The sequence below is a fragment of the Lycium barbarum genome, chromosome 3, assembly GCF_019175385.1.
Source record: "Lycium barbarum isolate Lr01 chromosome 3, ASM1917538v2, whole genome shotgun sequence".
Taxonomy (NCBI): Eukaryota; Viridiplantae; Streptophyta; class Magnoliopsida; order Solanales; family Solanaceae; genus Lycium; species Lycium barbarum.
In genome coordinates, this window is record NC_083339.1 from 122,382,795 (window position 1) to 122,395,860 (window position 13,066).

A 13,066-nucleotide genomic window follows, 5' to 3' on the forward strand; every position below is an offset into this window, starting at 1 on the left:
AAGCTAGATCCTTTACTGCAACTATGATCTAGCAAAAAAAGATCCCCTTTAAAATTTCTTTCTTCATGATGAGGATGATTCTGAACAAGATCCCAACTAATGAGTCTATTAAAAGGAAGTTCAAAATTCCTATCTCATCTAGTTGCAACGGCCACATGAATGAATCTAGTTGCATTTATTTTGCAAAAGTCATATTGCCTAAGAAGTTTGGTCCTTTTCAGTCAGAGGTGTGGGATTAATATCAGAGATGGGGATACTAGACAAATCGTCATGTCATGGTGGCTTTCCAGAATTAACAAAGATATGCATACCACACTTGTCCCATGCCTTCCAACTTTCATATGTTGGGAAATATGGCAAAGCAAATGAAAAGCCAGATTTGACAACATCCACGTGTCTTCTATAGAAACATCACTGATCATGTTAATCAACTGTCTATATCCTAACTTTAATCTTCCTGCAGGTTCGGTTGATATTTGCAGTACTTTGGAGAGGGTCCCAGTGTTTTAAGAGACAGGGGTGCAAGGCGAGGCGTTTTACACAGTACGGGTTGAAGCATAAGCCCCGAGACATGGGACGTAAGTCCCATGGATCTACTGGGTGCCTGTATGTCTCATGTATCTTCAATTTTATAATTTTATTACTTAAAGATAAGCAAATGTAAAGTTCTCATTAAAACCCTGCAGATAAATTCAGATAAATCACCAATAATATAAAAAGAATTATTATAATTATTATTTGAGAAAGGTAACAACACAAAAAATGATAATAGCATAGATAATCTTTAAAATGAAATCTTCATTCACTTTATTATCAATCTCCAGATCTATTAGTCCTTCCCACAATCAAGTAATATTTGCACTGACTTTTATTTCTATATTCAAAGAAGGAGAAGGGCAAAAAATGTAAGAGCAATGACAAAAAATAGCTGAAGTTGCTTCAGGAACATAGTGCTGTAAAATCTCTATCATATCAATTTCAGACATAATCATATAAGAAAATTATTTATGGTAGTGTTATTTTCTATGAGAGTTGCTTCTTTATTTATATATTCTAAAAAAAATACTACAACATGAAAACACGTAATGTAAAGTATAAATATCATTACACCAATAATAAAAATCATAATCTTTAGCAAAATATTTTTAAAACCACAAAAATTAAATTTAACTCCTGGGGCGTATGCCTTTACGCCCAGGGCTTACGCTTTTGCGCCCGGAACTTACGCCCCAAATTCTAGGGCGTACGCCCTATGGATCTGTGTCTTTAGTTTGTGCCCCGGAACCCCTCCTAAAAATGCCTCTAAAAACACTGCTTAATATAGATGGTTGCAGCAAAGGCAACCCTGGCAGTGCTGTAGGAGGTGGAATTATAAGGAACAGTGATGGCAACTTAGTGATAGCTAGGGTACAGAGAAAACTGAGAAATCGCACCAAACCAACAATCCGAATTAAACCGAGAAAAAAACTCGACTAATGGTTGAACTTGACTTGGTTGTTGAGAAAAAAAAACCAATCATAATTATTTTAGTTTGGTTTTAATTAAAAAAAGTCAAACCGAACAAAACCAACCCGACATTAGATGTATACAATTTTAAAATATATTTTATTCATAAAAATTTTATGTAATGTAATATAAATATTTCCTAAGTTTTTTCACAATTATTGTCTTACATATTATTTCAAGCTTGGTTCAATAAGTTTTATAGTCAATAGATGCTAGTAACTCAAATAAAATCCAAACCAAAATCAAACCAATGCTAATGCTAACAAAAGAAATTCAATTATGACGCTAGGAATGACAATATTAATGTTCAATATATATTCTTTAGTTTTGCATTGGTTTAGACAGTTAAAATACATAACTTAGTATTATTTTTTCCTTTGAATTAATACTTAGTAGCCACATTTATTTTTGCATGACTTTGTAGTTTTAGATTATGGATCATTTTCATTAAGTCTTATTAATTAGAAATATTTATTTTATGTGATTTCATTAATTGTTTGTTGAATATTTTATTACAATGTCATCACTCATCTCACATTTTATGTTATTTTCTTAAGAAACACCTTAATTATATAGTTGTATCTTACTAGAACTAAAGAAATATTTGAATTAAAGTTAAAGTTGTAACACCCCGTATCTTAAAATAAAGGTTAGACTCATATCGTAAGAGTTTCAGAAGAAATTTGAAAATTTGTACGTATTACGAAAGTGGTTGACAAGCCTAATTCAGGCGCCCATAACCCCTTGATTCATTAAGAATTTGTAAAAGGTTCCTTAATGAAAGTTATAGTGCATAGAAATAACTTTCCAAGCATATCAGGACCAGTTCAATTGGGGTTCGGACCAAGGAGATATGATCTTCTCAGAATGGCTAATAGAGAGGTTCTTCAGATTCGGTAGAATCGACTAAGTTTTCGATACGTCTGCCTTCTAGCCCAATTTCCGGAAGATCCTTTGATAATTTTAGAAAATGTAAAACATGAAGTTGTAACCCTTTGAAATATCTTTTGAACGGTATATTATGAAGCCTGAATGGAGCTCTGTGCTAGGAGTTATGCCCATTTTACTAAATGCTATCGACTTGGTGTAAAATTGACAAGGAAGCTCGCTGAGCGAGGCCCAAAGCGAGGCAAGGGCTCGCCTTGGACCGCGCTCAGCGAGGTAGGGGTCCAAAAGTGAGACAAAGTCAAGAAAATTGTCTAAGTGTAAAATGGACAAGGGAGCTCGCCGAGCGAGGCCCAAAGCGCAGCAGGGGCAAGCCATAGACCGCGCTCGGCGAGATAAAGGGTCCAAAATGATCCATGCTATAAATTCAACACTTAACTCGAAATTTCATTTATCAGACATTCCAACTTCGTTCTAAAGCCCTAAGCAGCCACTTTTCTCCTCTCCTCATCCTCCCACGTCAAGGTAAGATCGCTCTAATGATTCCTAAGTAATTATAACAGTAATTCATGAATTGTAACATGATTCTTCAACCAAAACATAGGATTCCAGGGTAAATTCATCTCAAGCGATTCAAAGCTAGAGTTTTGGTGTTCTTCATCAAAGAAGCAGTTTAGTTCGTTGGATTGGAGCGTTTACAGGTATGTAGGGTTGCTATCTACGTGTGGGAATATCATTGTTCTTCCCCACGCCTCTTAATCCATAGAGTATGAATCCTTACGAAAACTAGGGTTTCTTCTATACCATGCTCATGATAACCCTAGGTCTATGTCCATGATTATATTATGTATGAATTGCTATTATTCTATCATTGTATTCTTAATAACTCCATATGATTATTGAGAATCAGTCCGTAATCCATGAAAACCCATATCTTGTATTTCATGGGTTCTTGCATGCATATTTTTAATTAAAAGTGATTATTTCATGAATATCCTACATGTCTACAAGTTTTCATGCAATTATATTATATAATTACTTTCATGCCATGATACAAGATACATACATGCTAAATACAAGATATTTCATGAAACCATGTTTACAAGTTATTTCGTGAAATCATGATTACAAGTCAAGTACAAGTTAATTCATGAAAAATCATGGGCTTCTTAGCCAATTATATCATGTTCATATTTTGGGAGTTGCACAAGTTACCGAGAAGGCTCAGATAGCCTGAAACTACGTAGCCACCGTAGGACAAGGATCGCTCCGCCCAGTTAGGACGATTCCTTAATTTTACACTGAATGGATCCATCAGGCACGTTCCACCTTATACCCTGGAAAGTTATGGGGGCTCTACTGGTCCGGCGAAGTACCAGACTCCACGTACCTACGTGGTGATATTATATTGTCGGTTTATGAAATGCTCTCCCTACTTACCATGTTTTTCTCATGTTTTATACATACATACATACATACATACATATATATATATATATATATATATATATATATATATATATATATGTGTGTGTGTGTGTGTGTGTGTGTGTGTGTGTGTATCCATGCTCATGCTCATGTTCATGTCCAGTTTCAGTTCTTATTATGTTATCCATGTCCCATGTTATTTCATTCAGTTGGTTTATATACCAGTACATTCAATGTCCTGACGTCCCCCTTTCTATTGCCTGGGGGCTTGCATTTCACGATGCAAGTGTTGATTTACAGGACGACACATTTGCTCAGTAGGACAGCATTCGTATCAGCTTATTGGTGAGCCCCATCTCATTCGGGGTTTAGACAACTTTTTGTTTTATGATTAATTATGCATCTAAGGTATGTTGGGGCCTTGTCTCAGTAAGTATGTTTTCTAGTCAGACTCATGATAGAGGTTTCATAGATTAGACAAGTCAGTTATGTTATGTCAGACATTTGGAGTCGTATAGCCATTTTGGCTCATTTATGTTATTTCCGCACTCATGTTTAAATAAGTATTTTTATTAAGTATTATGACTTATTACGTTTTATAAAGGCTTATCATGCATTCACGTTATATTCCGCTCATGTTATGCCTCATGATGATTTAGCAAGCCATGTGGTTCGCTCGGTCACATGCAGTAAGGCACCGAGTGTCGTGTTTCGCCCAAGTCATGGTTTGGGGCGTGACAAAAGTATATGTTTATACGAAGAGTTTTTCCAAAAAGAAAAAAACCCGAAAAAATCCGAAGTTGAAAAACCCGACTTTTGTTGGTTTGGTTTGGTTTATACATTGATAAACCCGACACAATTAGTTTAGTTTGGTATTTGAAAAATCCGAACCCAACCCGATCCAAGTGCACCCCTAGTGATAGCCTTACAGATAATTATGGACAATGCAGCAACAGCTATGCAGAAGCCAAAGCTATTCTTCAAGGTGTGAACTAGTGCATAAACAGAAATCTCAACAATGTGATTATTGAAGCTGACTCTCAACTCATCATTAACATGATTAATGGCAAAATGGATTCTCCTTGGCAGATCCACCATATCATCCAACAGATTATCCACCTCTCTAGCAACTATAATTTCACTTTTGTTCATACTTTCAGAGAAGGTAATAAGGTTGCAGATCAATTGGCTAGTCATGGAGAAAGGAGCAATGAATTTACTCTCATAGAGAAATTAAACTTTCTCCCTCACAACATTGCTACCTCACTGACCTTGGACCAACAGGTAATTCCCAACTTTAGAATCAGACAAAGATTAAACCATTTTGTCATTAATGATGTATAGCTCTATTGACAGTGTCATATGGACCGATGTCCCGAACTTTTGTATAGCTTACTTCATTTGCAACAAGCTTTTGCCACTTGCTATGGAGAACATCTCATATAACAAGCTAATGTTTTTGTGTTATCTAACTATATATATGGAGAGTCTCCATCAGTCTTGCTCTCATTCTGGAGGCCAAGGTCTCTGTCTTCCTCCATGTTCTCATCCTTTTTGGCAATAAACATGCTATGGGGTCAATGCCTTAACCCCAAATGCCACCATGGTGATCCTTGATTTTTTTGTTTTGAAAAAAACTACATTTTATTGGTCTATTAGCATTGTAATGTAACTGAACAATTATAAAGCAAAATTGACAAAGAAGATATACTAAGCTGGGACTTAATTTCTTTTTTCTAGTCTCGGTATTAAGAAAAGTCTGTTGCAAAATCTAAAGGAATATTTAATTAATTAGTACTCCCTCCGTTTCATAATAAGTGTCACCTTAATCAAATTTTTTTATCACGTAATAAGTGTCATCTTAGGAAATCAATACATAAAGTAGCTAATCTTTCCCAATTCTACCTTGGACAATATAGTATATAACATCTAAATGATGATTGGAAAAGTCACATAGTAACTTGGTATTGTTGGATTCCCAGTGTCAAAAAGTTTACTTCTTGTGCATGCTCTAATACCGAGGTAAAAGTAATTTGTTTTTTATTATATAGAGATAATTTGGTAAATTTTACATAACATTATTTATTGCTTAATATGCGTGTTTTTAATTAAGATGTAGGGAGTATATAGTAACACGTATGGAACAAAGAAATCGATACTAAATTGACCGTATGAATCTATCCAACCAGAATTCAACAAAGAGAAACGAACCTGATTAAAATGACAAACTTTACTTGAATTCCAAGTTTTAGTAGAATTATATCTTCTTAAAGAGATACAAAAATTACAAAAGTTTATTATTGGGCTACGAGAAATGGCTCCTAACTTTTCTTCTTTCTAATTAATTAGAGTTGTGTAGAAGATAGAAAACTTAACGAAAGGAATTCATTAATGATTCAAAGTCATGATATAAGGATATAAGGAAAAAAGTACATACTATGGCTTTACTACTCCTTATAAGGTGTCATTTGGTAGATAGTCGAAATTATCCCGGAACTAATTTATTTCATCTATTGGAATTATTTTATATCATTTAAAAGATAATATAAAATAATTCCAATATAAGTGAGATAGGAAGGTATAAGCTGGGATATCCCAACACTAATTTTTGTATCATATTTGATATAAGATATAAATTTATCCCAAAAAAAATTATACTTTCTATCAAACATGATATAAAAATTAGTGCTGAGATATGTCAACTTATACCTTCCGCCAAGAGTCTAGAAGCCTTCCGTTGACGCTTCCGACTAAGGGGCAATGATTTCATGCCACATGCTCAATTTTTAGCCTTTTTGAATGACTCCTCAAAAAAAAAAAAAGTGATCCCCACTAAACTCTTATTTCACAATTTTCATTTGAAGCTTTTACTTCTCTCTCCGTAGCTTTTCCAGTAGCAAATTTAGTAGGCCTTTACACAATCAAGTAGCACATATATGTACTGTTAAAGGATTGTACTTTTATGACTTCATATTGAATCTTCTTTCTTATTTTCTCATAATTTTTATTTTCTTCTTCTTTCTACTAAGCTATCTATTGTCTCAAAAAGTTTAAATTTGTATACTAAATATTTTTTATCATAAAAACATCCAAAGAATATTTATAGATAAACCTACTTAAAATATAAAAATTAAAGTTATAAATGTTTATTTTTATACTAAATTACCAACTTCTACAATCATGCCCTATTGTTCGAGCTCTCTCTTGCCTTTTTAAAAAAAAAAAAAAAAAATCACATTTGTTGTTTTTTTATACTTTACTCCATAAGTGTATACTCCCTAAGTGTATTCTTTTTTATTACACGCTAAAATTCAAATATAGCAACTCGAAAATATGAATCAAGTCACTCAAAACTCCAAAAAGAAGGATGTAAAAACTGAAATTTGTATGCAATCTCAAAAAGGAACTCCTTATCTAATATCTCAAGAAAAATTAAACGAATCGATGATATTGTTAATTAGAAAAGAACTATTAGAGGAAATCGATTATTAAACAATACTCCCTCTGTTTCAATTTATGTGAACCTATTTCCTTATTAATCTGTGCCAAAATGAATGATCTCTTTCCTAATTTGGAAACAAATACACTTTATGAAATGATTTAGAGCCACACAAATATTCAAGACTTATTTTGAACCACAAGTTTCAAAAGTCTTCACTCTTTCTTAAATGTCGTGCCCAGTCAATTGAGTTCACATAAATTGAAACGAAAGGAGTATTACTTAATAACTTTATTTTTCAAAAAGCTAATTTAAGAAATGTCAAAAAAATTAAAAAATTTATTGAAAGAAGTTTGGCCTCTTAATATAATGCGACTTTAGACCACTAAATATGTTGAGCCGCCCCGCCCCTTCTATGTCCAAATTTTGTCTATTTCGAAGGTTCAATACTTCAATTGAACTGCTTTTGGACATTGTTTTAAAAGGCAGTGTCAGGACTCGCCCCGGGGCTCGCCTCGGGGCAGGGCAGTAGCAAAACGCCCTGGGGCTAACGTGCGGGGCTTAGTTTCTATGAGGCTTACGCCCTAAGCGCCCAACCGTACGCCTTAAACACGCCTAACGCCCAACGCCCAGGGCTCGCCTAACAGTTCTTACACAAATTATATTTTAAATTCCTTAATTAAAATCATTCACCCTCATAATTGTTTAACAAAATAATGATACTTAATAGTTTTTCATCTATAGAAATAGAAGATTGGGTGTAACTCATATAACAAGTCGTAGTATTGGATATTTACTATTTGAGAATGTCGTGAGGGTGAATATCACTTATTTTTTTTTAAAAAAAAACACATAGCGGAATTGTACATTTTCACTTGTCATTGGTCATAAGTCCTATGTATCAGAATTACCATATAATTTTATTTTTTGTTCATGAAGAAGTTATGTTTTAATTGTAATATTGATAAATTTTATTGATTATTTGCTTATAGGGAGATAAAATGAATAGTATGATAGTAATAGTGTTTTAAGAAACTGTGTTTTTTTCCGTGTTTGAAAGTTAAAATGTTAGAATTGTTTTGCATTTCATAATAGCTTTTATTTCATTGTATTGTTTATACTTGTAAAATTATATTATATATAATTATAAATTATAAGCGGTGTATAATGGGCTTTGATCATTTTTTTTGTGAGGATCAAGCGCGCGCGCGCTCACACACACACACATACATACACACACACACATATATATATATATATATATATATATATATATATATATATATATATATATATATTTCATTTATTTACAACTTTCTTTTATTTTTTTATGTAATTTTACCTATTTAAAAATATTTATTGTAATTATATTATTTTAAGAAATATTAAAAATTAAATACACATGGTGTTTACGCCCCCCCGTGCCTCGAGGCGTATGTAAAACGCCCCGCCTTACGCCCCCGCCTTTTAAAACAATGCTTTTGGACCAAAATGGGACATCAACTAGCATTTTATAAAAGTACAATTTTCAATATTTAAGATAAGAAAACGAGCAACATTTTCATTTCCGAAAAAATAACCATCGTCAATTTCATTTGATCAATTGGAAATAAACATATGTGATACAATGAAGTTGATTGACGCACTGTATAAATGATTAATTTTGCAAAGTTCATGATAATATTTCAAAACGTAATAATGCTGAAAGAGAGACCCTACATCTCTAAAGTTTAGGAAATATGCGATGTTTCGAGAACACAGAAGAAATATGGGGAAATTGATGGAGAGAGCTGTGGCAATCACCACTCCTTCACTGTTTTATCTAAAACTTTCAAGATTCCTCCACACCCTTCTCTCTTCTCCCTATAAATAGCCTCTTCTATTGCACTAACTTAAGCAACACAAAAAGTGAAAACAAGACCAATTCACTAAGAAAGAAATCTTGATAACAATATCCTGTGATAGAGATTCTCTTTCTGAATTTGTTCTAGTGTCCCTAATGGCTGGCACAACTATAACATCTTCATCAGCGTCTCCTTTAGTGTCAAATGTTGCAACTTATAGGACTAACAACAAGATAGCTGCACCTTGCTCTGTTTTCTTTCCATCTGCATGCAACATACGAAGGCCAGCGCCTAGGCTGGTAGCTCAGGCCACTGGAGATAACAAAGATACATCAGTGGACGTTCATGTCAGCAGTGGTCAAGGAGGAAACAACCAAGGCACTGCTGTTGAACGCCGTCCTAGGAGGATGGCTCTTGATGTCTCCCCTTTTGGTATGTTTCATTTCTCCTTCTGTTCCATTTTTTATATTTTTTTTTTTTTTGATGGTCAATTGTGCACAAAATTAAAGAATTGACATGTATCAAACTAAGGAATTTTTAACACCATAGATGCAAGTTAACGTGCTACTATTAATTAATTTCACGATCTTCCAAGGATTCATGATTTGAATTTATGTGTTCCGTTTGAAATTATATCACATTTCATATAATTTACTAGGTTCAAAATTTATTATTTATTCTTATTTATTGGGGTCGCCCATGGTCTTAAGAAATTCACGAATAATTAATTTAGTACTTAGTAACTTAAAATAAGTAGAATCTTGAACCTATATACCTCAAATTCGTAGCATTTGATTAATTAGCCCTGCCAATTTAGTTGCGATTAAGATGTTTGATTCATTTGATGAACAGGAATGTTAGATCCAATGTCACCCATGAGAACAATGCGGCAGATGATGGACACTATGGACAGACTATTCGAAGATGCCCTTACATTCCCAGGAAGGAACAGGGCAGCAGCTGGGGAAATACGCGCTCCTTGGGACATCCATGATGATGAAAATGAAATCAAGATGCGTTTCGACATGCCTGGGCTTTCCAAAGAAGACGTGAAAGTATCCGTGGAAAATGACATGCTTATCATTAAAGGCAAACACAAAAAGGAAGAAGGCGGAAATGATGAACACTTCTGGGGCAGAAATTACAGCTCCTATGACACTCGTTTAGCTCTCCCGGATAATGTCGATACAGATAAAATTAAAGCAGAATTGAAGAATGGAGTTCTTTTCATCTGGATTCCTAAGACCAAAGTTGAGAAGAAGGTGACTGACGTGCAGATCAACTAAATTAAAAGCTCCCAAGCTTTTATTTTTTATAAGGCTCTTTTGTAACCTTCTCTAAATGTAAGTTTGCATATATAAAAATATGAGTTCAATCTGAGTTACAATACTGTTTGTCGTGCTTCTTAGCTCTTCCTGTTTCCCTTTCCTACTAGTAGTAGTTTTGCCAACGTGGTCTCTGCTGGTGAAGGCGCCTGATAATTAAAGTTTTTTTAGTCCTTAATTCTTTAGTTACATTACAATTACAATCGAAGTTGCCAACTAAAAAATTTCTCTTCGAATTTACCCTTATGCTTGTCTTTTATTATTTTTTCTATTATGGGATATTTTAGAAATGCCAAGGCATTTTCAAGTAGGGCGGGCATAAACACCGAAAATTAAAAAATTAAACCGAATCGAATCGAAACTTCAACAAATCGAATCGAACCGAATTAGTTTGGTTTGGTGTTTGGTGTCCACCTTCAAAAAATTGAAATCGAAATAGCTGAACTGAAGATTGATAAAATCGAATCGAAAAATCGAACACACACCGAAATTTAATACATTATCTAAAAAAATTAAAATAGTTCAGGCCCATTAAGTTTAAAGCCAAAAAAATTCAATTGTAACAAGTCCTCTTTTGCATTTGTATCCCTAATTTTCTATTTCAATTGAGAAAATTAATTATGTGAAGGAAGACAATTCGGATGTGTCTTTAGGATTAATGTATGTCCTTTATGTGTTTTCTTAATTATTCTTACGGTATGTATATAACACCTAGTAATTCTATATTATGGTTATAGTTTTATATTCTTGTATATCCTGTTTGTTTGATTTTGATTTCAATTTATCAGTTTTATGTTTTATTGCTTTTGAGAATATGAATTAGTGTCAAAGGAATCGCTTCTAATATCATATCAAAAAAACCGAATTGAAAAAATCGAAACCGAACCGAACTTTAAAAAACCGAAACCGAAAGAATTGAACCGAATTAGTTTGGTTCGGTGTTCGGTGTCTACCTTCAAAAAATCGAACCCGAAATAGTCAAACCGAAGTTTGATAAAACCGAACCGAAAAACTAAACGTCCAACCCTACTTTCAAGCCTTTTTTGATAATACAAATCCTCTTAGACTAACTCTTTTGAAGTTGGTGTGACATATGCCTTATTTTTACTCCTATTTTATTTCTTTATTACTTAAGGTGTCACACCCAATTTTAATCGATTTAAAGAATTATGCTTTAAAAATTGTGAATTATGATGATGTTAATTAAAAAAAAATACAATCACTATGCATAATTTGAATGAGAGAATATACCACATTTGCAGTTAATTACCTTAATTAAAATATGTATTACGCAAATGAAATTTTCTTATTAACAACTCTTTAATTGTTTGGTGTGAAATTTTGAAAATTTAATGAATAAAATTGGTCATCATTTGGATTAGATATTGTTACTTAAAATATTTATTTTTATCTAATCATTTGTTAACAATATTAAAATTTGAATCTTCTCATCGGCATGTTTTGTCAGTTTGAATGTTGATTAGCCATATCGCTCTTGTTTAACAAAATCAACTTTCATTTTTGGATATTATTTGGTGTATTATAATATATATTTTTTTTAAATTTGATGCACGCATACTTAATAATATTTTATATGCGTAACGAACAATGTAAGTTGTAGTTTATATTCCATTCATCAAAAATAAATAATGCAAGGCATTACGCGGTCAATTAGTTTAATTTTCTGTATGAATTCATAAATATTTTTTTAATATATGTTTACACTTAAAAATTACATAAAAAGAAACTATAATTTGAACTTTACAGAGGAATTTAAATGTTGAGAACATCTTTGAAAATATGTAGTTAATGAAACAATTTTTTAATTTTCCAGGCAATAGTAATGTCAAAAATAACTTGTGACAAAAGCAAGTAAACTTTTTATGTTTTTTGAGTATTATTTTTCTCGGTTGATAAAAAATATATTAGGCAGTGTTTGTTAGCACAGGAAAACATGATTAAATGAATCATGAAGCATTGAATCTTTATTTGTGTTTGAGAAAATCATTAAAATATACATTTTATATAAAAAAAAAATGTTTCATTTAAACTAACAAAAGAAAAAATGTCATTATCTCATTGCGTAAATTTTTAGAAAGTAAAAGGAAAGTCTAATTGTATTAAGAAAAGTAATTAATTTTCTTCATCTTTTCGATATATTTTGTATAATTTAATTGAAATTAACATCTAAAAACAATTGTAAAGGATAAAATTTTATTTTTATTTATTTGAAAGTTATCTTTGTTTGTAAGTAATCCATTAAAATCTCAACAAAAGAATAAATATAGCATATCTAATTGATGTCTTTAGAACCAAACTATTTTTCTTTTTGGGGAAGAAAACGTTATAGTTCATATTGAATGTTGTTAAAAAATTAAGAGACTTTATGTCACGTATTTGTTTGAAGGTAAAAAAAAAGGTCTAAAGTAAGGACAAAAAAAAAAGATTTTTTGTTCAATTTTTAAATATTTTTATGCAATTTAAATATATGGGAATTATTTGTTTTTAAGAGTTTGCAGAAACTATCAAACTAATCTTTCAATAATTTAATGTCACAAAGAGCGGTTTTTTTTTTTTTTTTTTTACAAATTTAGCTTTTAATCTTGGTTTTCGGCCTGTGCTAGAGTTTGCAGAAAATA

At 32.3% G+C, this 13,066-nt stretch overlaps 1 protein-coding gene across 1 annotated transcript; it reads left to right on the top strand.

Moving 5' to 3' along the window:
- Positions 1-9,138: 9,138 nt before the first annotated feature.
- LOC132632157 (small heat shock protein, chloroplastic-like) lies at positions 9,139-10,489 on the top strand. Its single transcript, XM_060347996.1, has 2 exons — positions 9,139-9,534; positions 9,955-10,489. The coding sequence occupies exons 1-2, from the start codon at positions 9,258-9,260 to the stop codon at positions 10,386-10,388; spliced, it is 711 nt and encodes a 236-aa protein (XP_060203979.1). The 5' UTR covers positions 9,139-9,257; the 3' UTR covers positions 10,389-10,489.
- Positions 10,490-13,066: the final 2,577 nt, after the last annotated feature.